Genomic DNA, 22,928 nt, shown 5'->3' with positions numbered 1-22,928 from the left:
AGGTGCTTCCAAGCCTGACTCCAAATTGAAAGGAAATGTTGGGTTGCTAAGTTTCAATTCAATTCAATAAACATTTATTAAGCAGCTGTCAGTGTGCCAGGCACTGCACTAGGAGCCAGGTATGCAAACAAAAAAAGATAGTCCCTGCCCTCAAGGAGTTTACAATCTAACAGAAGAAGACAAAACACAAAAGGAAGCTTGAGGATCAGGGGGTAGGAAGCATCTTGTTCTGTGGAGTTGAAACCAAGCGGAGCTATAGATGGGAAGTGGGCAGTAGGCCTCATAGACATCAGATACCAAAAGTTCTAGTGTCCCTGGAGGGCTAAACATGAAAAGGTCTACAATCCCCAGGAAAATGCAATAAGCTCAGATAAGAAGTGATATAAGCAAGGAATTAAGACAATTATCAGTACACTTTTGATTTCATAACAAGAAGCCCTTTACTAATTGGATGTATGGAACAAAAGAATTTGGCAGTTGTAGAGAAGATGACAAGAATAGTCTGTAACAAAGGCCATTTCATGGAGGGCATGCTCAGAATTACCCTTCCAGATTGCAGTCAACTACATGGGAGCTTTGGGATTAGACATGTGGTAAACCAGTACTTAAATGATTTGGCATTTTTGCAAATTCCGGAGTAGTACCCTGTTTTTCACCAAAAGATGGAGGTGGAGGAGTGTAAAGAGGGGAGGGTAAAAAGCAGAGTGCTGAATGAGTTAAAAGAGACAATTTCCAAATGCACTTCCTTGCTCTGATACTACTGTAGCTAGCATCATTTAACTCTCAGTCTTCCAGAAAAGTCTCTAAAAGAGCATGTGTACAGGCTAGGAAATGACTCACCCTTATGAGTCTGAGTGATCCAGATGCTCTGGGTCCCATCAGGTTGGAGCAAAATGGTAGCAGGGAAAGAGTCCCCCACAAGTACTGTAGCCCATAGAGAAGATGGCTACTGATTGGCCCAAGCCAGGCCATTTTATAGTAGACACATACTGGGAATTATTTAGACAGGGCAGAGATAGATTGAAATATAAAATGTCTAATTAGCAGTCCTGCAAACAGATTTATGTTCTGATGAGTTTTAAGTATTATCCTCCCAGAAAATTCTCGGTCATTGTAAGTTAAGTTACTGAATTCCATTGTAAGTCTTTCTGTTAATATATTCTGTGATTCTTTTATGTGTAACATTTCTTTTGTGTGTAGGTAGAAATGGCCTGTTACAATATGATTTGTATTCAGTACCTTTTTACTTCCAACTTTTTAAGGAATTCCTAGACATAAGCTCTAGTAAATTTGTCCCCTGGGTGCTATGGTAGGAGTCTAATGAGCTGAAAAGAAGGAGAACAAAGGGCCTAACTCCCCTTTCATCACAGTCTAGGTTCTTAAGGACTAACTTAAGTCCAAGAAGAATACCTGGTTATAGAACAGGGAGTTGGTGCAGTATTCCAGCTCCTTTGGGCCCTGCAATGATTCTTAATGTTAGAAGTCGATGAAAAAGAATGAGGAAATTGCCAGCTAGTTGAGAGTATTATTGGGCAGTTAGATGGCACAGTGAAAACAATGCCAGTCCTTGAGTCAGAAAGACTCATCTTCCTGAGTTCAAATCTGGCCTCAGACACTTATAACCCATGTGACCCTGGGCAAGTCACTTAACCTGGTTTGCCTCAATTTCTTCATCTGTAAAATGAGCTGGAGAAGGAAATGGCAAACCACTCCAGTATCTTTGCCAAAAAAAAAACCCCAAATGAGGTCACAAAAAATTGGATACAACTGAACAACAACAAGAAGAAAGTATTATTCTGATAAATGAATTTCTAGGGCCAAAAATACTAGTTTGCATATACAATCTCTAAATTTTCTAGATGTTTTGACAATTATATATGTTAACTTGGTTGTAATCACATGACATATGTTATTTCTACACTATTTTTCTACAGAATTTGGGATATTAGGAATAAGATTTTCATACAAATTTCATACAAATTGTTACTTCAATAACAATATAAATAGTCCTATCCCAAAATGTCTTGATTTTTTCAAGATTTTTTTTACTGGTTTCATTGATTTAAACTTTAGACAAAAGGTTTAAACTTCACAGAACAAATTCCCTTATTAAAAAGATTTGTCCTCTAAAATTTGAACTCAGTCAAAAGGCTGCCCTCAAGGACCCAGAAGACCACATGTGGCCTCAAGGCCACAGGTTCCCTACCACTCGTCTAAAGTTAAAGGTTTTGTAAATAGAAAAAAAAATGTTTCTTGATCCACATTAAAAAGTTTGGATTTAATTTTGATGTTCTGCAATGAACAACATTGTTAACTGCCTCAGTATGCTTCTGAGACATTTGTTTCCTTTGGTAACTCTAAATCTGGTTTGAGAGAGGTTAATATAAGATATGGTAATTTTAGAAAACAACTTTCTATCACTGTGAAAACTGATGGACACTATCCTGGCTGTGATGTGCAAAACAACTCTTCTTGTCCACCACATTTTTTAGCAGCCTAAGTTGGTAAAATGAATAAATCAATCAATAAAATTAATACATGAGTTATCCACATAGAGGTGACTTATAATTCAAATAGAATTAACTATAAATGCAAGTGCTTTGAAAAAAATCAAGGCCTTATGTTTGGTGCTGTCATCACACACTATATTTGTTAGGAATTTCATAACCGTGTGGAGGAAGTTAGTTCCAGGCTAAAATTTGGACAGATGGAAAACTCCCCTGGAGCATAACATTCAAAACAACCATCTTTTGCTGAACTTCAAGGAACTTTTACTAGCTTCCTTACTTCTGTATATCCATTAATGCTCTCTTGCATGCTGCAGGGCAAACTAAATGTCATTTATGGTGGTATAAGTACCAGCAGAGCTAGTCTAAGCTTCCTGTCGGCCTCCCTTCCACAGATATTTCAACAGGTGTGATTTGATAAAATTATGATTTCAAAAGCTACATTTCACACAATTGGTATTATTTTAACACCACGTAAGAAGGGAAAGGGTGCTGTTATGTTTGTTTGAGTCAATGAGCATTTGTAAAGTGCCTACTATGTGCCAGGCACTATATTAAATTCTGGGATTGAAAAGAAAATCAAAAATACAGTCCCTGCTCTCAAGTTGCTCACAGTCTAATTGGAGAGGCAGCATGCAAACAACTATATACAAGAAAGATATAGATCGGAGACATTGGGAATAACCTCAGAGGGAAAACATCGAAATTAAAGATGGCTGAGAAAGGCTTCTTGTAGGAGGTGGGACTTTAGCTAAGACTTAAAAGAAATCAGGGAAAGCAGGAAGTAGAATGACGGGGAGAGTGAGAGTGTGTGTGTGTATGTGTTCTAGGCATGGAAGATAGCCAGTGAAAATTCCAGGAGTCTGGAAATAGAGACTTCCGAGTCTTTTCCAGCTCTAAATGTATGATCACAAAACTGCCACTATTGCTAACTATAACATGAGGCCACGCACAAACTGTAGAACGACCTCATGGTATCCTCTAGTGTTAGAGGGACCTTAGATTACCTGATTCAGTCTCTTTGCTTTACAAAAACAAAATTGAGGGCCAGAAAAGAAAAAAAATGACTATTATTACACAACTACTATGTATGTGTGCATATGTGTATGTAAGGTTGTTGCTTGTCCTTTGTTTTTTGAAGAGCACAAATGACAATCACAGAGTGATGTCTTGACTCATGCATGAATTAGATTTAAGTGAGGTTGAGCTGCACAAAGTCATCAGCCTCACTCTCTCTTCCAGAGTCATAAAACAGTGGCAACACAGAAGTCAAGATGACTGGCAACGGCCTGGGATGCAATGAATGACCTTAGCATCTTCAATGTCTGACCAAGTTCTAAGAGCTCCACAGTGCCTACTTCAGCCACCTTCATGGCAGTTGAAACAAATTACTCTCATGTGTCCATTCCACTGGGGGAAGTCTTCACATTCTTAGGGTAGAGACCCCCCTAACTCACCAATGAGCTGAAGGCCTGTTGGTTACCCTTAACCAGGTATAGCCTATTTGCCAAAATGGTTTGCTGAGATATACCCACCATTCATGCTACAACTTCTTGGAGCCACAGGTGAGGGTTGAGTGCCAGGTAAACAACAAAGGTGGACGAGCAGCCCTGAAAGGGGCTCTGCAAGCCCTTTCACCAGAGGTGCTAGTCCTCCTTAAAGGTATTGCCCTTTCATATGGAGTAGTTTGTTGCTGAGTTAAGTCTATTCAAAGTTCTAAGAGAAGCAATCATTCTGATGTAAAGTTCTGAATAGTTGTTCATTTTGAATACAACAAGTTGTTATATACTGCCGTGATATGAACACTAGACTTATTTGATGATTATGGGACAACTATAATTTGTATGCTTGTAGACAGAATATGGAGATTTAATTGCTTACTAAGATGGCAGCTTGTCCACAGAGAGAATTTAGAGTCTGAACCCAGAAATGAGAGAGAGAGAAACAGATTTCAGAGATTCATCAGCTAAGAAGCTTGAAACTAGAAATGACAGATACTACATGTATTGTAGAGGAGTAAAAGCCAGTTGAGCAGAGGAACAGCTTGGAAGCAAAGAATCAGAGAAATTACCCATCAGATTGACTGAGATGTCATGCCCAGTAAGGAGTTAGTTAAGTACAGGGTGGATCAACTCAACTTAGAAGCAGAAGCATCCATTCAACACAGAAGCTACATTCATCAAGAAACTTTTATGGAGAATTCCTGAAACATAAAGATGGCACTAAAGATTATAGTTCCAGAGTTGTGAGTTATCCTCAAGCACGTGGGTTTTCCTCACTCATGTGTACCCATGGCAAGTTCCTGTAAGTATGTGCCCACACTGCCCCATTAATGCTGAGGGAGAATGTAATCCAACTATATGTGTGGATTGTGATGCTTTTGGTATTCCTGACTTCATTTTAATATATGAGAACCTGGCAATTTTTTTATTATTTCTTCTTCTGTGTTGTTAAAAAAAATATTGCTATGGTTGAGATCTAAGCATGTCATTATTGTAAGTGACTGGTCTTTATAAATGGAAATGCATCATTTGAGGCTCAAGAGCTATACTGGTGAGTAGGGGGAATGTATGTCCCCACACACAACAGGGTTAACCCTAGACTGTCCCATATGAGGGCAGGTTCAAGTAAATAAACCAGTCCTCAAAAGAAGTAGGTGTTCTCATATCCTATGTAAGATATAAGGGCCAATCCCACACACCCATTCATATATCCCTATTCACACAGCTAAAGTCCTCCCATCCTCTAAAACTGATCATGAGGTCAGTCCTTAGGTGGATTTGTGAGTATAGATGAATTATAAACTATTGTGTCATTTTAGCCTTTCTCTCACTATATAAGTAAATAGATACAATATATTAAAAATAAATATATAAAAAAAATCTAAAAATGGCAAATACTGATTAAGCCTAATATGTGTCCAACCATGTCTATTCAATAAGCATTTGCTGAACATCTACTGTATACCCACCATTGCTTCAGGTTATGAAAAAAGTAGCAAATATACTCATTCTTAGGGTGACTAATTATAGATGATACCAAATCCTCTATTTTCTTCCTTCTGCTTCCTTTTGTCTTCTTCTGCTTTTTTCTTTGTGCCTCTGCCATAGTTTTTTCAAGAATAAAGAAGTTAAGTTTAAATTAAAGGAAGCATAATGTAATGGAAAGAGCATTAGATTACATTCTAGATGACTGCCATTAACTGTATAGCCTTATTCTCTCTAGGCCTCAGTTTCCTTTCTCTAAAATGGAAGAAGCAGTATTTGTACTGGCTACCTTACAGAATTATTATGAAAAAGCATCAAAGTGCCATATAAATGTGATTTGTTATTTATATGCCTATGTTGCCTTTTGTGACTTGCTCTGGTAAGTTTGATCAACATAAATGAGCAAGAAAAAGTGAACAACAATAACATACTTCTGAAAGACCAGAAATTAATATTTTCCCATTAAAAAAATCTGCCAGGTAATGATCCAAAAGTTTATGAAGATCTGTGTATTTCAATTCTCTATAACTCTGCCTATCTGCTTTTAACATAAATGTTCCCAGGTTGGCTACCCACCCTCTCAAAATTTATAAGTGCACTTGTACCAACGCAGACACACGCACACACACACAAACACACACACACACACACACACACACACACACTTCACTGTAAATTCTAAATCTACCTAAGAAGCTTAGCCAAAGGTGGATTAAAGGTGGAAGCAGAACTAACACTAGGACTAATACCCAAAGTCAGATGAAGCCAGATGAAGGGTCTGGGAACAGATGGTAACTATTTGGGGTTGACAAAAAATCTAAGGGTAAAGCTAGGAGAGGGACTGATAGTCCTATTAGGCAAAGAATACCGTGGAGTTATTCATTTCTTTCCTTGCCGTGCCCTGTATTGCACTCACTATATGACTAAGGAGTACATCCAAAGGATCATATACAGAACTGGTGACACACACTGGCCAAACCAAACTGCCCAGGCCCCACTGAGGCAGCAGAGTAGTAGAAAGAGCATTCAACCAGTTGTTGAAATGCCTGGGGAAATAACCAGGCTCAGATACTTACTTTGACCAAGGCAAATTTCTTACTCTGAGCAAGTCACAACCTCTCTGAGCCTGAATTTTCTCATCCACAAAATGGAGGGAGGAGAAAGAGGAAGAGGAGAGATAAGAAGGAGAAGAGCTATAGAGTGAAGCATAACTGATTTGGAAAGTACACTAACAACAATCCCATATAATATTTACAAAAAACAGGGTCCATCACCCTAAAGTGACTAAGATTAATACTTCCTCACCAAAAAAGAAGAAAAGAGATTGTCTATTGTCATTCTTAGAGCACACGATAAAGAAGTCAAGAACCTCCAGAAATAATTTTAGAATAAGCAAACATCACTTCACCTAGAAATAATAAAGTCTGATAAAAAGTACATCCAATTGGACTTGTCTAATGTAACTGAAAGTGGTTTCTCTGGGGTTTAAGCATATGAAAAGGCTAAGATCCAAAACCAGAATAAAAAGTCCTTCAATGGGCAACAACTGCATGCATATGGTAAACAATATATTAGCAAAGAAACAGCAGAAACATGACTGAGGTTTGTATAGGTGTAGATTTGTTTTTAGAAACAAAGGTGTTTATGATGGCAATTCTAGACCAGGTTATCCCCTCTAGAAATTACAAAAAGAAATGACCCTTCAAGAGCCCAAACTTCGTGATAGATGTAGATTATGAAAGGAAATGGCAGAAACTTTGCAACACATCCTTCCAAGCTGTGGAAATTTAGCACCTAACCAAAAAAACTATCAAAACATAATTTGGTGGCTAAAAGTAGACATCAGAAACTCACTTTCAGTCATGGACTGACAAACAACAAATCCCCACCCTACAAATATAGACTTCAAAATATTCTGGCAAGCTTTACCAATAAACTGCATCGAACCGTTATCATAGACAGAACTGTCATTTAAAATCGCTGGCATAATATTGATCCAGAAAAGTTGACAAAATAATTTGAAATTTCTGTCACCATACCAAGTACTCATAATCTCTGAGCTATATGAAATGAAAAACTTTCAAAATATAAAAACCTAAAGAGGAGATCGTGTGAGAACACAATGAGGTACATATCATCCCTGTTGTCCTCTCTGCTATTGGAATTTTGATACAACTGTTTCAGTGAACCTACAGAGGATGAACTTACATCCTAATACTTTTATTCAACCCATAAAATAAGTAATTTTATCATCTTGTGCAATACTCCATAGTCCATTAAATGTTTTTTTTTCTAAGCTGGATAGTGTCTTGTTCTAGGACCATTTCCATTTGAACCCCATTAAAAAAGACATCATTAACAAGATAATAACAATACTAGTATTAGCTACTTCACAAGAGTTCTGTTTATCCCCAGAAGGCAGAATCTCATCCATGGATGAGATGAGATTCAAAATGGATGAGATTCAAAAAATTTAGGTTCAGGTTCAGGAGAAGCTTCCTAACAATTAGAATTACCCAAACATGGAATGGCTCACTTGAGGTTGTTTGCAAAGACTCCATGACCACTTGTCAGGTGTGTTGTTACATAGAATCCTTTTTCAGTTATTGGTTGAGCTAAAAAGCTTCTAAAATCCTTCTGTCTCCAAGATTCTGGGATTCTGTGCAGTGAAGAAAGTGTTTTGTAAAGCTCAAAGCATTTTCAGAATAGGAGTGATTTACATGAACCTAACAAATATTAATGAATTAGTTTTTTACATCAAAATGAAGATGCATAGATAGCTTTGATGAGTTTCACAAATCCTCAGAGCTGAGATCTCAGAAATCTAGCCCATACCAGACCAGAAAGTGCCTCTACAATAGCCTCCAACAAGTAGTCAAACAGCCTTTGCTTGAAAGATTTGGTTTTTTAAAAGAAAATATTTAATTCTCTTCATTCACAAGTAAAAATGTAGTCATTTTATGATGATTCTGGCAATTGTGTTGATCGGGTTGGGGGTAAAAGGATCCACAGTTTCTAAACATAGATTGCAATTTAGATTGTCAATTTTTCAATTTAAAAAACTAAGGTTAAGCTGAGTATCTTTGATGCTAATATGTAATCATTTATTTGTGCAAATATATGTACATATACAGTCACATGCACTTTTTATGTAGAGTGGTAAAGGTGATGCTAGGTTGATTTGTTGTCATTTAATATTTATTGCCCATTTGCAATCTGCTAGGCACTGAAATGTTTTCTTATGCAAAATTCAATATTTGGTGTCAAACCCACCAAATATATTGCTCCTGGCTTGGGGTCCATGTACAAAAGAACTGCAGATTTTAGATTTCACTCTTGTTTTTTTCTAGTCACAATACTAAGTCCTATCCCCCACATTTCTGACTTTCATATCGGCTTTCTTTGTGAGTAAATCAAAGACTACTCAAATATTAGCTCTGGAAGGGACCCTAAGAGATCGTCTACTGCAACCACCTCATTTCCCAAATGAGGAAACTGAGAGTCAGAGAAATGAAAGGATTTGCCTATGAATTCCTCTTATTTGAAAGTTAGGGTTATAAGCAAGTACATACAGTATTTTAATCTAAAGTCTCTATCATCTAACAGAAAGTCTGATTTTAATAAGAAAAGCCAGATAGTAATTGTTCTGAAAGATTCCTTCTATGTCCTATAATTCTAATGTCCATTTCTGCATTGTTTATGTACAATACCAATTGAACTTGTTAAAAGCATGTATATTTTAATTCTGAATCATTGAGTCCAATCAAATGCTATGTGTGATTAAATCTAGTACTTTAGTGTCTAGGTGAAACAAATCTTTGATTCCAGATAATCTCACAGATGAACTGTGAAAGTCTTTATATGTGTGTGCACTAGAGTGCACTAGAGACTTACAAACCTTTCCATTAATATGCATAAATATTTCCCATTATAAATATTTTCCCATTAGTAAATACTTTCCCATTAATTTTCATAATCTTATCATGCTATTTCCTTTACACAAAGAGAAACTGAGGTAGAAGAGTTAAGTGAATTCCCAGAAGTCACACTGCTAAATAGTCCCTAGAGCTGGTACTCAAACTGATGAAATACTTACTTTTAAGATAATACCACTTTCAGTTTCAAAAAGCACTTTAAAGGAGATAAAGTTTCCACTTCACTAATATTATCTGTGTTTAAAAAAGAAAACAGAAATTTTTCCTGTACTCTATAGGGATCATTAGAATATTCCCAATAGCCAATGAAAACACTCTGTTCTTATCAAAACATGTTGGAAAATGTCTGAGAATACCAGAACTATTTCTGTGTTATCAGTACATCTGAAGACCTAGAATTTCCCAAAAGAAAAGATACATAGGTGTGATGATAGTGCCAGACATAAAATCAAAATCTATCCATGACTGACCCATTTAAACACATTCTCGGGTGATGTTATGGAAATATTACCAGTTATAGGTGTGTGGGTTTTTAAGTCCTTTTACTGTTTCAGGGAAATAATGGTACTAGTTTTAGGCAGCTGCAGTTTAATGAAAAGAGCACTGGATGTGAAGTCAGAAGGCCTGGGTTCAAACCTAGGTTCTGCTATTTACTGTTGTATGATGATGAGTAAGCCATTTATCTGTTCCAAGCTTCCTTCCCTCATTTATTATATAAAGATAATGACACTTGGACACACACTTGTTGTGAGAATCAAAGGACATAATGGATTTAAAGTGTATTGTAAACACAAAGTCATATATAAATGTCATCTCTCCTTATTAGTAGTCAAACTATGGTGCAACATAGACACATATATTCAGTTAAAAAAATTCATGTGGAGACTTTCCACTTTTCAGACAATATATATGTCAAATATTTAATCCTAGGATGGTTTGTCTTTTGCTGCTGAGCATGCTTACTCCTGGACTTTGCCCAGACCTCTAGCACCCCACTTCTACCCAGCTGGTTTTACATTTTATATAACAGAAACTAATTTTAATAATAGTCTGAATCAAACATAATTACGAAGATAAATCACACAGACACTCTTATCCCCGTCCAAAAAAAAAAACCATAACATACTCCAAAACCAAGTAGAAGTAAATGATTTGGGGGTTTTCTGTCATTTGAGATCTTCCCCGCCACAGTTCCCTTCCATTAGAATGGATAATCAAGAATTAACACTAATTACTATTTGTGCTTTGAAAAAAATAAGAATGCCCAAGTGGGCTAACAATAGTTATTTCTTGGGGCTTTACCAGACACAGAAAACATGGCTTGATTACATTTAATTTGATTCCAATTAAAAAACCCTTAAGAAGTTCCTATTGAATTAGATTACACCAAGCATTCCTGCAGAAGACACTTCATTATCTGAGGCAGTTTCAATTTACAGTCCTCACATAGGAAGGAAAACCCTGTTGGCTTGAGGAGAATAAGCTTCATCTCAGTATTTCATTATTGTGGATATTGTGACTCTGGTCATTAGTTAAACATGCAGGTACTGCTAGGAAAAACTCTGCATCGGGGGTGCCTCATGCTCGACTGAAACTAGAAATGCTGTGAAAAACCACAGTAGAATCAGAGGCCGCCTTAGGGAGTCGAACACATGTATTTATCTGAGAAAGCCAGAAGAGACTAGCATGCCCTTCGTGAAATAAAGCAAGTTCTCATATTTTACTAGATACACGCAAATGACCCTTACTTAACGTGATAGATAATGCAGGTCCCTGGTTTTGACAATACTTAAGAAAAGAAAGTAAACTCCTAGGATATTAAGATAACAGATACCTAAGTAAACACAGCCATTGTAATACCACATAGTTTTCAGTTCACCCTCCCTCTTTAAAATAGAAAATAGAGTCTCACACAATGACATTGTATATATTCATATTCAAGATGCTCTAAAAATTGGGTCATGGTCCTAACATGAGCAGAGTTAAAGGACTCTCTAACTTATTAACTCGCTGTCCCCAGTTTATGATGACTTCTCAAAGGTGAAAAATGCTCATGGAAAAACAATGATGTAAGAATAGAAGCAGAGTAAAAGTATTTGCTCAGAAGAGCCAGCCTTGAGTAAGCATAAACTGTGTGGTTCATTTGAAATTGCCAGAACTCGGCCTACTATGTGTCTTGGATACAGTAGACTCTTAGTACACATCTGCTGAATTAAATGTTTAGTATGCCCATCCCTGGTTTTTTGCTTTTTTTTTTTCACAACTACAAGGGACCCTGTGGTTTGTGGCTAGTGATTAAATACTGAGTAGATGTATCATATGGGTATAAGTATAGAAAAACCTACAGCATTTCAAGCATTTCATGTTGTAACAATGTCTTTATTATACCTTGTAGAAATCATTGACCAAAAATAAACTTACTCTACAATATATCTATTGGTTAATTAGAACTCTAAGGAACAACAAAAAAGAAAAACACAATATTGACTTTTAGATCTTCAATCAAATAAATATTTACTACTGTAATTTGCAAAAATTATTTCCTTTCAATTTGGGGCACAAAGAGGAAAGCGTGCTGCTAATTTCACTGAATACTGTGGTCATCAACAAACACAAATTATGGCCAATGTAAAAAAAAAAAAACAACTTTATACATGTAATGAAAATCTACAAATATCCTTGTCACCTCTGCAGATCTCCTTTACAGATGTGGTGCTTTATGATTGTAAACTTATTTTAATGCACAACTGACCTTGAGACAGAGCACAGCAGAACCATAGATGTGTGACCTAGTTTAGTGACCAGTGGCTATAGATATCAGAGAATGTGCTTGCTGTCAATGATCACTGCTGAAACCTGTCTATACCACACCAGAACAATCAATTTTGTAAATGATTGCAATAATCAAGGAAATTGCCTAATTTATAAATCCTTGCATACAGCATTTTAATGGATCCCTACATTTTAATGCTGATGCTGCCAGAGCTAAATGAATTGTTGTCCAGTCTGTCATTACACAAAATGATAAAAGCATTCAGTCTGGTTAGGCAACTACATCTCATGGATATTCAGGACCTCAGTACATAATCAGTCATTAGTGACTTCTGTGAAAATTTTGCCTCACTAAAGCTTCAGGAATGGTAAAAGGGAGGGGTTTGGGAATTTCCATCTTTACAGAAAATTTTCATTTCACTCTTGGAATCTCCATACATGACAACGTTGAAGCTCTGCTTTTCCCTGAATTATTATATTTCTGACACATCCCCCATTCAGTTTCTTTGAGAGGCCCCATATTTTTTTCCTTTTTTCTCTGTGTAATTCTACCCCATTTAAAAAAAAAAAACTACACTCCAGAGTCAGCATACTTTACTACTCTGAACTTACAAATCATGAATCACGACCATGATGATACAGTTAGAATCGCTACCCTGTGAGAGGGATGTGCTCTTGTTAACAGGTAAGTCTATATAATCCACACTGAAAGTGGCTCTACGATCTTAGCTCTTTTCATAAACCCGGTTACACACAAATTGCTATTCTCGGTTAAACCTTAAGCAATTGATTTCAGCCAATAGTGTGCTGTCAGTCCTTTACTTACTGCTCAATCTCACTAACCTGACATTTATGGTGTACTGATTGGCCTCTGTCAGTGGTGGTGGTTGTAAATTCACTTTGAAAAGCTTTGTGTTAACAGCCTTCAACCAAGCTCTGAGAAGAGTACGAACAGGCAGCCTGACAATTGCTCGACCTCCTGCCCTTATTACAGTGAGTAAATCAGGCTTTGAGCCATTAGGCTGGAGCCTGAGGCCTACACAAAAAGGATTGACATGACTAAAGGTCAACCTCTGTCACACATGTATGTGTAACAATTTGGATAATGGAATTCTGTAACTTATCTGAGAAAAGTGGCAAATACTTATAAGGAAAGAGTGTATGCTGCTCTGGATTTTCTGGCTTTTATGCTAAGTAGTTATACAAGAGTCTGTATTTCTTGTGTAAATACACAAAGAAAGTCTGAACTCGTGAAATCTTAGAGTATATAAAATCCACCAAAAAAAGTCAGGGGGGAGGTGAGGTGGGTGCTCAAAGTGGCTCTGTGAAATATGTAGATGCCAAAGAATGATAAGATTTCTTTCCCATGCTAACTACCGTGTACTTTAATTTAGTATCTGTCATCTGATTTGTTATGGATGCACTACTGCACACAATTACAAACTATATTTGCCATCGTATGAGCCATCTTGGATAGTAGTTATTTGGGATATCTTCATCCAATATTTCACTTTATGCATGCATTATTAAACCATGATCTTAAAGAAAAAATGTATCATAATGTCCTACAAGATATGTGTTTTTAGGTAATAAAAATACAATTTTTCAAGCAATTAAAATGAGACTAAGTTAGAGAATGATATTAGTTGAGGCACCTGATGTTTCAGCTTCTAGACAATTCATACCCCTGTGCTTCATTTCTCTCATATGATATGGCTTTTAAGGTTCATCTGTCTAAGAACTTTAGATTTTTTGATTCTTGTTTTAATTTCTGGGTTATACTTCTAAGTCAATGTGGGTAACAGGATAAATATACAAGATATGACATAAGGGGGGGGGCAAGGAAGAGACCGTGGTCATGGACCCAGAAACATCCTTGTAAGAGCTTTTCTTCACAAAGGCAAAATGCTACTGAATAAGCAACTACCAAAAAAAATACATAATATTAATTAGCTAATATACCTTGAATACCTCAGGGTTTATAATGTCTGCAATTAAAGTTGACACATATTGAAGTTTATTAAATTAAGTCTCCAAATGAGAGTTTATTTCTTTCTCCATCTTTTTTTTTTTTTAAGAAACGGGGACAAATACTTTTTTTCTCTTAGAAGAAATCAGAAGTACTAAAACTATCATTCAGTATTTGGTTTGCTGAGGCATTTCTGGGCAGGATTAAGTATATAAACTAAAAGCATATGCATAGTTTAATTCTAGTTATTCTATTTAAAGGTACATTTCTAAATGTCCAATTTATATTGTTAATATTTTTAACACAATACTGGAAATCTTTCCAAAAGGCAGCAGATGGTTTTACAGTCCATGTAAAACTACAAAATGCTCACTCTATCAAACAGGCACCAATGAGAAAGACATCTTCTCCTCAAATGAGGCAAAGCCAAAAATCTACACCAGCTGTTACTTTGCATAATTTAAAACACAATAGTAACATTACTACAGTTTATTTTTAAGAAACAAATTATTTAAATTTCATGAACATGCCATATTTGAAATTCAGCTGACAGGTAGTCTAGAATATTAAATATTGAATTGCAGAAAAACATAAGTTTTACTTTAGTATGAGCTGTGGCAGGAACATAATTCTATCTTCTGGCATTTTGATGAATCAAGCCACTACAATGCAGCATCTTTAAATCTATAAAGTTACCCAGCCTATCACTGGAGCAAGTTCTTCAGTCTAAGATTTCATCTATACATAGATTCATGCTCATGGGCACAGTCCTGTGTATGGCAATTTGAGTCAATCTACATAGTATATGCAAAATATAAAAAAGTCATTTCCTCTATTCTATTATTACTTAAAACTGCCACTTAAGCAGCAGTTAAAAAAAACCTTGCTATTATTTGCTATAGACATATATACTGAAGTGTTGTTTTTTTCATTAAGATATTAACCTAAGTTAATGGATAATGATGAAAAATGGACCATTAACTTAAAAGTAAAACTCAAATCTAAATGCTTTGTCACAAAGTCAATTCCTAAATAAGACTACAAACCAATGGTCCATATGGCCTTAGTTTTCTTAAGAAAAGATGTTTCTCAACCTGGAAAGACTTGTATGGTCTGATGCTGAGTGAAGTGAGCAGAACCAAGAGAACATTGTACACAATAACAGCCACGCTGTGCGATGACTAATATTGATAAACTTAACCCTTCCCAGCAATACAAGGATCTAAAACATCTCCAAAGGCCTCATGATGGAAAATGCTATCCACATCCAAAGAAAGAACCATGGAATTTGAATTGCTATTTTTTTTTCTTTTCTGTTGAGTTTTGTTTCTTCTTTCTGGTGATTCCTCCTATTGGTTCTAATTTTTACTTACAACATCATTAATGTGAAAATATGTTTAATGGGAATGTTTATGTATAGCCTATATCAGATTGCACACCGTCTTAGGGAGGGTGGTGGAGGAAGGGGGAGAAAAATTTTAAACTCAAAAGCATATGGAAGTGACTGTTGATAAATCAAAATAAATTAATAAAAATTTTTTTTAAAAAAGTTGTTTCTCCCATATCATGGATGAAAATAAAATGTCCAAATCTGCCTGACCAACATGAAGGATTTTGCAGAACTGAATCTTTCCCTGGAACCCTGATTGTAATTTTAATAAGCTCCAACTTCATTTAAGTTACCAGAATAATTCTTCATTTTTGAAAAGAAGTGCAATTTATTTTGCCAATTGTTGTTAAAACATCTTGTTAAGCTTGACTTCTGGGTTGAAAAGCTTCAGCTATACTAGCCTATCTTAATCAGAAATTTCATTTTAAACTTCTGGATTTTAGTCCAATAGAATTTTAAGTGTGCCCTGTGTACATTCCAAGAGTCTGGTCTTATTAAATTCTGATGTTAAGCAGAAAGGGGAAACCATGTGCAACCAGATTAATTTATCCCTAGGGGAAAAGGACACATTAATAATTGAGATAATGTTTTCATATATGTTGAAATCAAATGTGCCCTTTCCACTTCTTCATTAGAAAACACATTAGGGAAAAATTATCTCACTCTCATCAATAAGACCTAATTGCTGAGAAAGTCTCTATTTTCTTTATGAAAAAAAAAATTGGAAAGAGTGTTCCTATTCCTTCCAAATGTCCAGAAATGTTATCATACATTCAAGTATTGTTGGAATAAATGCCTATGTTACCAAAGTGAATGTTTACTTAATTCACCCTGGACTATTTTTGTTTTAAACAGCCTGAGTTTATAATATTTTTTTTAAATACCAGCAAACCTTGAGTCTGATTGAAATGAGTCAAAGTGAAAAAGAAAACCACAGTGACTAATATTTTGGCTTTATGAAGAATTAATCTCTCTAAACTACAAGAAGTTGTCTTGGCCTTTTGAAAAAAAACCAACAACTAAGAATGCCACAAGATCTTAAATAGTTGTGAAAATATGTTGTGAGGTAATGGAATGGTATTTAATATACTCTAAATGGCTATATATTCAAAGAGCATTGGTAATCGGCAAAGAAAATATAAAATGCATGATAGGAGCTCTCTAGCAAACTAACCAAACAGACTTCAATATTTGTTTATGTCAAGGAAAATGGTTCATATATTTACTGCAACCAGGAAAACAAAAGAATTAAAAACATAAGTGCCCAATATGAATTTGAATGTTTCTGCAATAAGCCTTCATTCTATATAATAAAATACAAACATATTGAAAACAATGAACTGTAAATTGAAACAAAAATCCATCAACCACTTGGTACCACTGTAAGAAAAATATTAGAAATCCATTTGCAGTACTGAAATAAAGATAAGTTACCCCCAGAAGATCCATCAGGACTTAAATATTGAGCTACTACTTTAAAGACATTTTCTCATCTGCAATCAACTTTGAAAAATATGCAGAAAGAAATTAATTATACTTATGACATAAATGAGACAATCATGAGAAGATACATACATAAATAAAGTTAATATTTTATAAATATTGTGTATTAATGTTGACCTGCTAGGATGAAAGATATTTTAAAAGAATATGTTCAAAAATAGGTTATCGTGTCATGAGTCATAAAGCACTTAGTGTCAGACTTTCTTTTTTTTTTGCCTACAGATACATACTGATTATTTTTTTAAAATAATTTTAAGTATATTTTGTAAGAGAATACAGGCCTGAAAGAAAAAAACACTAAAATTTGAAGAATAAAGCCAAAATCTGAGATTTTTCTGGTATTAAATAATTTGATTTAGCTACCCAGCAATTTACAGAAAATGCCTTAGGATGATATATATATGTATATATATCATATTTCAAATGATTAAGAAAAATTTTACAGCTACTATTAATCAGAAGTAACTTTTTTAAGTCAGCCATTACTATGAGTGTTATAAATGTCTATCAGTATTCTATTACTTATTCACAATATACATCGGAATGCTACCCTATCTTTGTAGTATAGTCCTTTTTATAGGTTTTCATTGCTTCCTGGAGATATTTTGCACTTTGTAAAGTCACCATCATTAAAATTTCACAGATATCCACAACTTTATGGCAGTATCTGAAATGTTAATATTCTTACTATCCCAAACAACTATACCAACTTTGCTATTATGGAAGAAAAAAATAAGTTCCCAAATTATCTATGAACTCAGGACTATGGGCCTACAATCAGATCACAAACACATACAACTTCTATATCACATGTAGAACTACTTCTCCAAATCCAGTATCTAGTACCTAGTGAGACTAAAGATATAGATGAAATGTTCCTCAACTTCTCTGTTAAAACACTTTTTACTGCACACAAAATAATCTTATTTTGTGTAAAGTGAATTTTTGAATTCAACAAATATTTATTAAACACTTATATTGCTAACTATGTTATTGATTAGATTTCTAAATGTGTGATATCTTTACATGAAACATGAAAACTAGCTGTTCCAGCCTTGTATAAAAACAGTAAATGTCTCTTCTATATGGGATTTTCTTATGTTCACAGTTTTGCCCTGTGTCATACTAGAAATAGAAGCCCTAAGTCTAAGGAATAAATAATATTATTCAGGTTTGCCATTTTCAGAAAGAGGTAAACTTGTATAATTACGTTATTACTACTACAAACGTTTCTAGACCTTAGAAAACTCTTGGTAAGCCTGTAACTGTATAGTATCATCATTTTTGTGATGCTACAAAAGTATTAAAGGTAGTGGAAAGTGCTTTTATCATCTTTGAGGAAAACTTGAGGTCACAACCAATTAGATTAGGAACCAGAACCAAAAAGGAAATGTTTCAAATCCAGATAATTGGATGATTTTACACTTAATGTCAGTTTTTACTTCCCAATAGTTTCCTTATCTAGCACAATTTATCTTCCTTCTCTTCCTCTTTCTCCAAAGAATTCTTTGAAAGGAATAATTTTAATATTGTTTGTAATAATAATACAAAGTGTCCCAAAACTCTTAGTGCAGTTTTCAGCTATTGAAATAGCACTAAGACTTTTGGGATACTCTATATTTGGTACCTAAATATTATTTTTAATTGTGCTTTATCAAATTCTAAAACCTATGGTGAATGTTAAAAAAAAGTTTAAAAAAATTATCTCCAACAATAGTCTAAGGTTGAAATTTAACCAAGAATTTTTTCCCATGATGCTACAGCACATGTGACCCAGCTGTTAATGGTCCAGACACAAACTGAACCTACCCCACTTTTTATAGCAAGGTCTTTACTCAGGCCTTTTATCATGGACCTAGCTCTATGGAGACAGCTAGCTCAAATGTGCTACTCTTGTTAACTCTGGGTAGAACATTTTTAACACACAGGTGCAAGTTTTTGTGGATAAGATGGACTATTTAGGCCACAATCTACTTGGTTAAGATAAAACAGCATGTACTGTAACCTGTCATCTTGACAGGCCCTGCCAAGTTAAATCTGTAAGCAACTGCAGCAATCTGCTCCATGTTACACCAAAGAGGTTCAACCTTCAGGTACCTGCCAAATTGGCCAGCAAAGTTAGAATAACTTCTATTACCCCACCATCCCTCTGTCCTATAAAGGTGTATCCAACATCTGAAATTACACAATATCTATTCCTTTTCTTAAATTTCACAGTACCCCAGGAAACATGATAAATAATAGTAAAGTTAGTGATGCAAGATTGGAAACTCATAGAGGGCGGGGACTGGGTCTTACTCATCTTTTGCTGTCTTCCAGGGTCTGGAAGGGGTTGTATTATGGTAAAAGCCCTGGTAAGGAGATATAAATTTGAATACTGACTCTGACAGTTCATAGGATCACAAATTTTGATGACCTAGATGGGACCTTCTAATTCATCTTGTCTAAATAACTACCATCATTTTACAGATAAGGAAACTGAGGCTCAGATATGATTGCTGCAAAATCAGTGGTATAGCTAGGATTTGAACTGAGTCCTCTCACTCCAAATCTGGTGCTGTATCAGACTACCTCTCTCTCTTGACTTTCTGTCAAGCTTTGGCAAGTCATTTAATCTCTGAGAACCTCTATCACTTTATCTATAAAAGGGGACTAACATTTGCAAACTACCTACCTGAAGGAAGGTTTTTGCAAATATTAAGCATCTATATAAATGCAAGTGATTATTGGACATAGAATATACCAATTAAATATTTATTAGAAAAGTTATCTAATGTCAATTTTCAGGAACTCATTCACCATTACTTCCTATACCAGGGATTCCCAACCTGGGGTATGAGAAGCTTGTCAAGGGAAAAAGAATTTTTGGTAAACATATTATTCTATAAAATTATTCCAACATAGTATTGTTAGTGCACAAAAAAAGTAAGGAGGAAGTGGGAAAGAGTGGTAGTGTTATATTGCATCTGCAAAATTAGAGGCAATTGACGGAATCATTTCTACTGACCAAAACCAAATGAATAAAGTTTGAATATGAAGCACTTTTCACATCGCACTAGGAAAAAAAAAACAGTAGCTATGATTTCTGATCAATGAAGTTACAAAATTTGAGGTGTGCCCTTGGAGAAATAGATCCTATTCTAATTAAATGTGCTCACAAGACTTTAATTTCATTTATGACAATTTATCTTCATGAATTAGAACTCTCAATCTTACGGTCAATCAAATCCAAAGCAAGAAACAAACTGGATGCCAAATACGATACGTAGGTATCTCTTTTTAAAACTATTTTAAGAATAAAACTTTTGGTTGACAAGAAACAGTCTATTTCTTTTACTGTGTTCTGATAAACATTTAACATTTTATTGACTCAAAAAAGTTACATACAAAATAATTTTCTTTATGAAAAAAATCCCATTTTGTTTCTTATGTGCATATGCATGAAAAATTTCTAGAATTAATTTCTTTTCATTATGAATAGGAGGTATGAGAATGTTCACTGGAAGCCAAGGGATTTTCTAAAGATAAAGGTTGTTGGTAACCCCTGCCTTAGACCTACTGTTTTACTAAGTTATTTTCTGTCCTACAATGAAAGCTAGGAGTCAGAAGACTTGAGATCTAGTCTTGGCTCTTTTCTCAAGATCCAAATCTTGAGCAAGTCACCTCCCTTTAGTTTCTTCATTTGTCAAATGAGGGGATGGATGATTGCTAAGGCCCCTTCCAGTTCTAACATTCTCTGTCTCTTGAGAGAAGAGCAGAAGGCCTGGGAACCGCATGTCTTCGATGGCCAACTCGGGAAACCTATTCTGCATCTTTTCCATGCGTATTGTTTCCCAGTAGGAGTGACCCCACTGAGATCAATTCCATTCAATTAACTATAGACAACTTTTAGACAACAAGAAACAAATCAGTCAAGTTAGAGAGGAGCCTTAAGCTTACCTCCCAGAGATGCTGGGTGTTTCTGACAGTTCCCGCCTGCACCTTCTCTGGGGGCAGAAGCACTCCCTGAAACGGTCCGATCCAGGTGCCCTGCTGGATCCTCTGTGCAGCGCAGATACCATACGCCAGGCCTGGAACGGTGCTGGTGCACAGACACACTTCCCGAGGCAGGTCTCGAAGCCACTCGGGCATCTCTGGCGGAGGCGCGGCGGCGGCCGTGCTGCTGGTACCCACCAGCCGGCGAAGGGAGTGAAGGGGACCGTGCATGGGGCATTCCCCATTACGGTTGTCAGCGCACATGTCGCAACCTGCAGAGTGAAAAGAAGGGCCGTGGGGATAGGGAGAGGAGAGACACGTGAAGAAAGAGAAAGATTTAACAAGCAAGCCGAGTGTGCTTATTCATCCCTATCCACCCCTACCTCCACCCCCACCCCCCTGCCAAAAGATCTGACAATTCTGCCTTGGGGCACACTGCACTACAGATAGTGCATCCCCCTTCCTTTTCTTCCCCAAGGGAAGACTTGAGTCCCTTCTCCTTGTGACCCTGACAGCCTTGAGGTGGCCCTAGATCTGATCAGTTTCTAGATTAAACTCGGTATAAACAGACCCTCGATGATGTAAAAATCAAGTGTCCACAAGGAAATATTGGCTGCGCTTAAAAGACTTTAGCACTACAGGCCTCGACTGTGGCGTCTTCCTAACTGTGATGTTGAAGCTGGTTTTCCGTCTCCCTCTTCTTTTCTTTCTTTCTCTCCCTCTAAATCTCCTTTTCTCTCTCCCTTTTCCTTTCTTTCCCCCCTACTCCCTCTTATTTCCTTTATTCTCTCCCTCTTCTCCTCTTATCTTTCCCTCTCCCCTCCTCCTCTTCTTCCTTCTCTCTCTTTCTTTTCCTCCTGACTTTTTCCACATTTGAAAGTGGCATTACATGTTTCTGGCCAACGTTACTTAATTGCATTTTTAAGAACGTTAGAAGTCTTTCCCCTGGAGTTAAGAACAGAAATCTTACTGATGTATAGTAAAATTGATCACTGTCCAGACTAGAACTTTTAAGTTTTTCTTTTTTTTTTTAAACTTTGAAGCTGATTCCTCTTACAATCCCAAATATCCCCACAAGGAGGGGGTGGGGGAAAGGCCCCTAAGAACTCCATTTGATAGCTCAGTCATCATTTCTGCTGCCCAATAAAAGGTCCTCAGCCTGGGAAAACCGTTCTGTCAAACAACTTGGCGTTCAGAAATATAACTCCAAGAACTAAAAAGCGCTAGTCCGCTTTTGGTTAATTCTTTCTGGCTCTCTTAGTTGGTATTCCTGTCTTTGATGGGGGGAAAAGTCACCACTGTGGATTGTGAGGTTATTGTAGGAGTATTCTTATACTTGTTAGTGAGTCCTCGACTTCGTGTGAAACACTTTGACGGAGCATTTTTAAAGGAAGAAATATCTGACCTGTCAAACCTTTTAGGCTTAAAAAAAAAAAGTTGTGTTTTGTGATGTTGTTGTTGTTTAACTATTGGGCTTCTTTTTTTTTACTTTGCTTCCTTCACCTCTCCTAACTAAATAGAGAAATTAAATATCTCAAGGCATTATACAAAGGTGGGATAATTATTTTCACCTGGAAAAAAGAAATCATCTACAGTTGCTGTCACCCCTATGACCACACACTCTGACTGGAGCCCTCCTGGAGGAGTAAAAAAGATAGTCCATTTGCATTACAAGATTTGTCTTTCTTCCAAAGGGATAGTGCAAAAGGGGAGAAGGAAGAAAGGCGAAGATAAGTTCAGGCTAGAAATGAAGCAGAGCGCACCAAAAATCTCACTCTGTTTAGGGCCCTTCCATATCACGCCATTGCCCGCTCCTCTCTACAGAAGCCCTGGAGATTTTGCAAGCAACCTCTGGACCAGCCCAGGTGGGAGCAAGTAGGCACGGGCAGC

General features: G+C 36.2%; 1 protein-coding gene across 1 annotated transcript in view; it reads right to left on the bottom strand.

Moving 5' to 3' along the window:
* The window catches only part of PRDM6 (PR/SET domain 6), a 153,109-nt gene that overhangs the window by 118,629 nt on the left and 11,552 nt on the right, over positions 1 to 22,928 (bottom strand). The window contains exon 3 of the mRNA XM_027874971.1: positions 21,003 to 21,310. Within this exon, the coding sequence (XP_027730772.1) occupies positions 21,003 to 21,310 (308 nt within the window). The remainder of the gene's footprint in view (positions 1 to 21,002; positions 21,311 to 22,928) is intronic.

Source organism: Vombatus ursinus, unplaced genomic scaffold (assembly GCF_900497805.2).
Source record: "Vombatus ursinus unplaced genomic scaffold, bare-nosed wombat genome assembly UNPS02014807.1, whole genome shotgun sequence".
Taxonomy (NCBI): Eukaryota; Metazoa; Chordata; class Mammalia; order Diprotodontia; family Vombatidae; genus Vombatus; species Vombatus ursinus.
The sequence above is the reverse complement of the archived record's forward strand: the minus strand, read 5'-3'. Positions and strand labels throughout refer to the sequence as shown.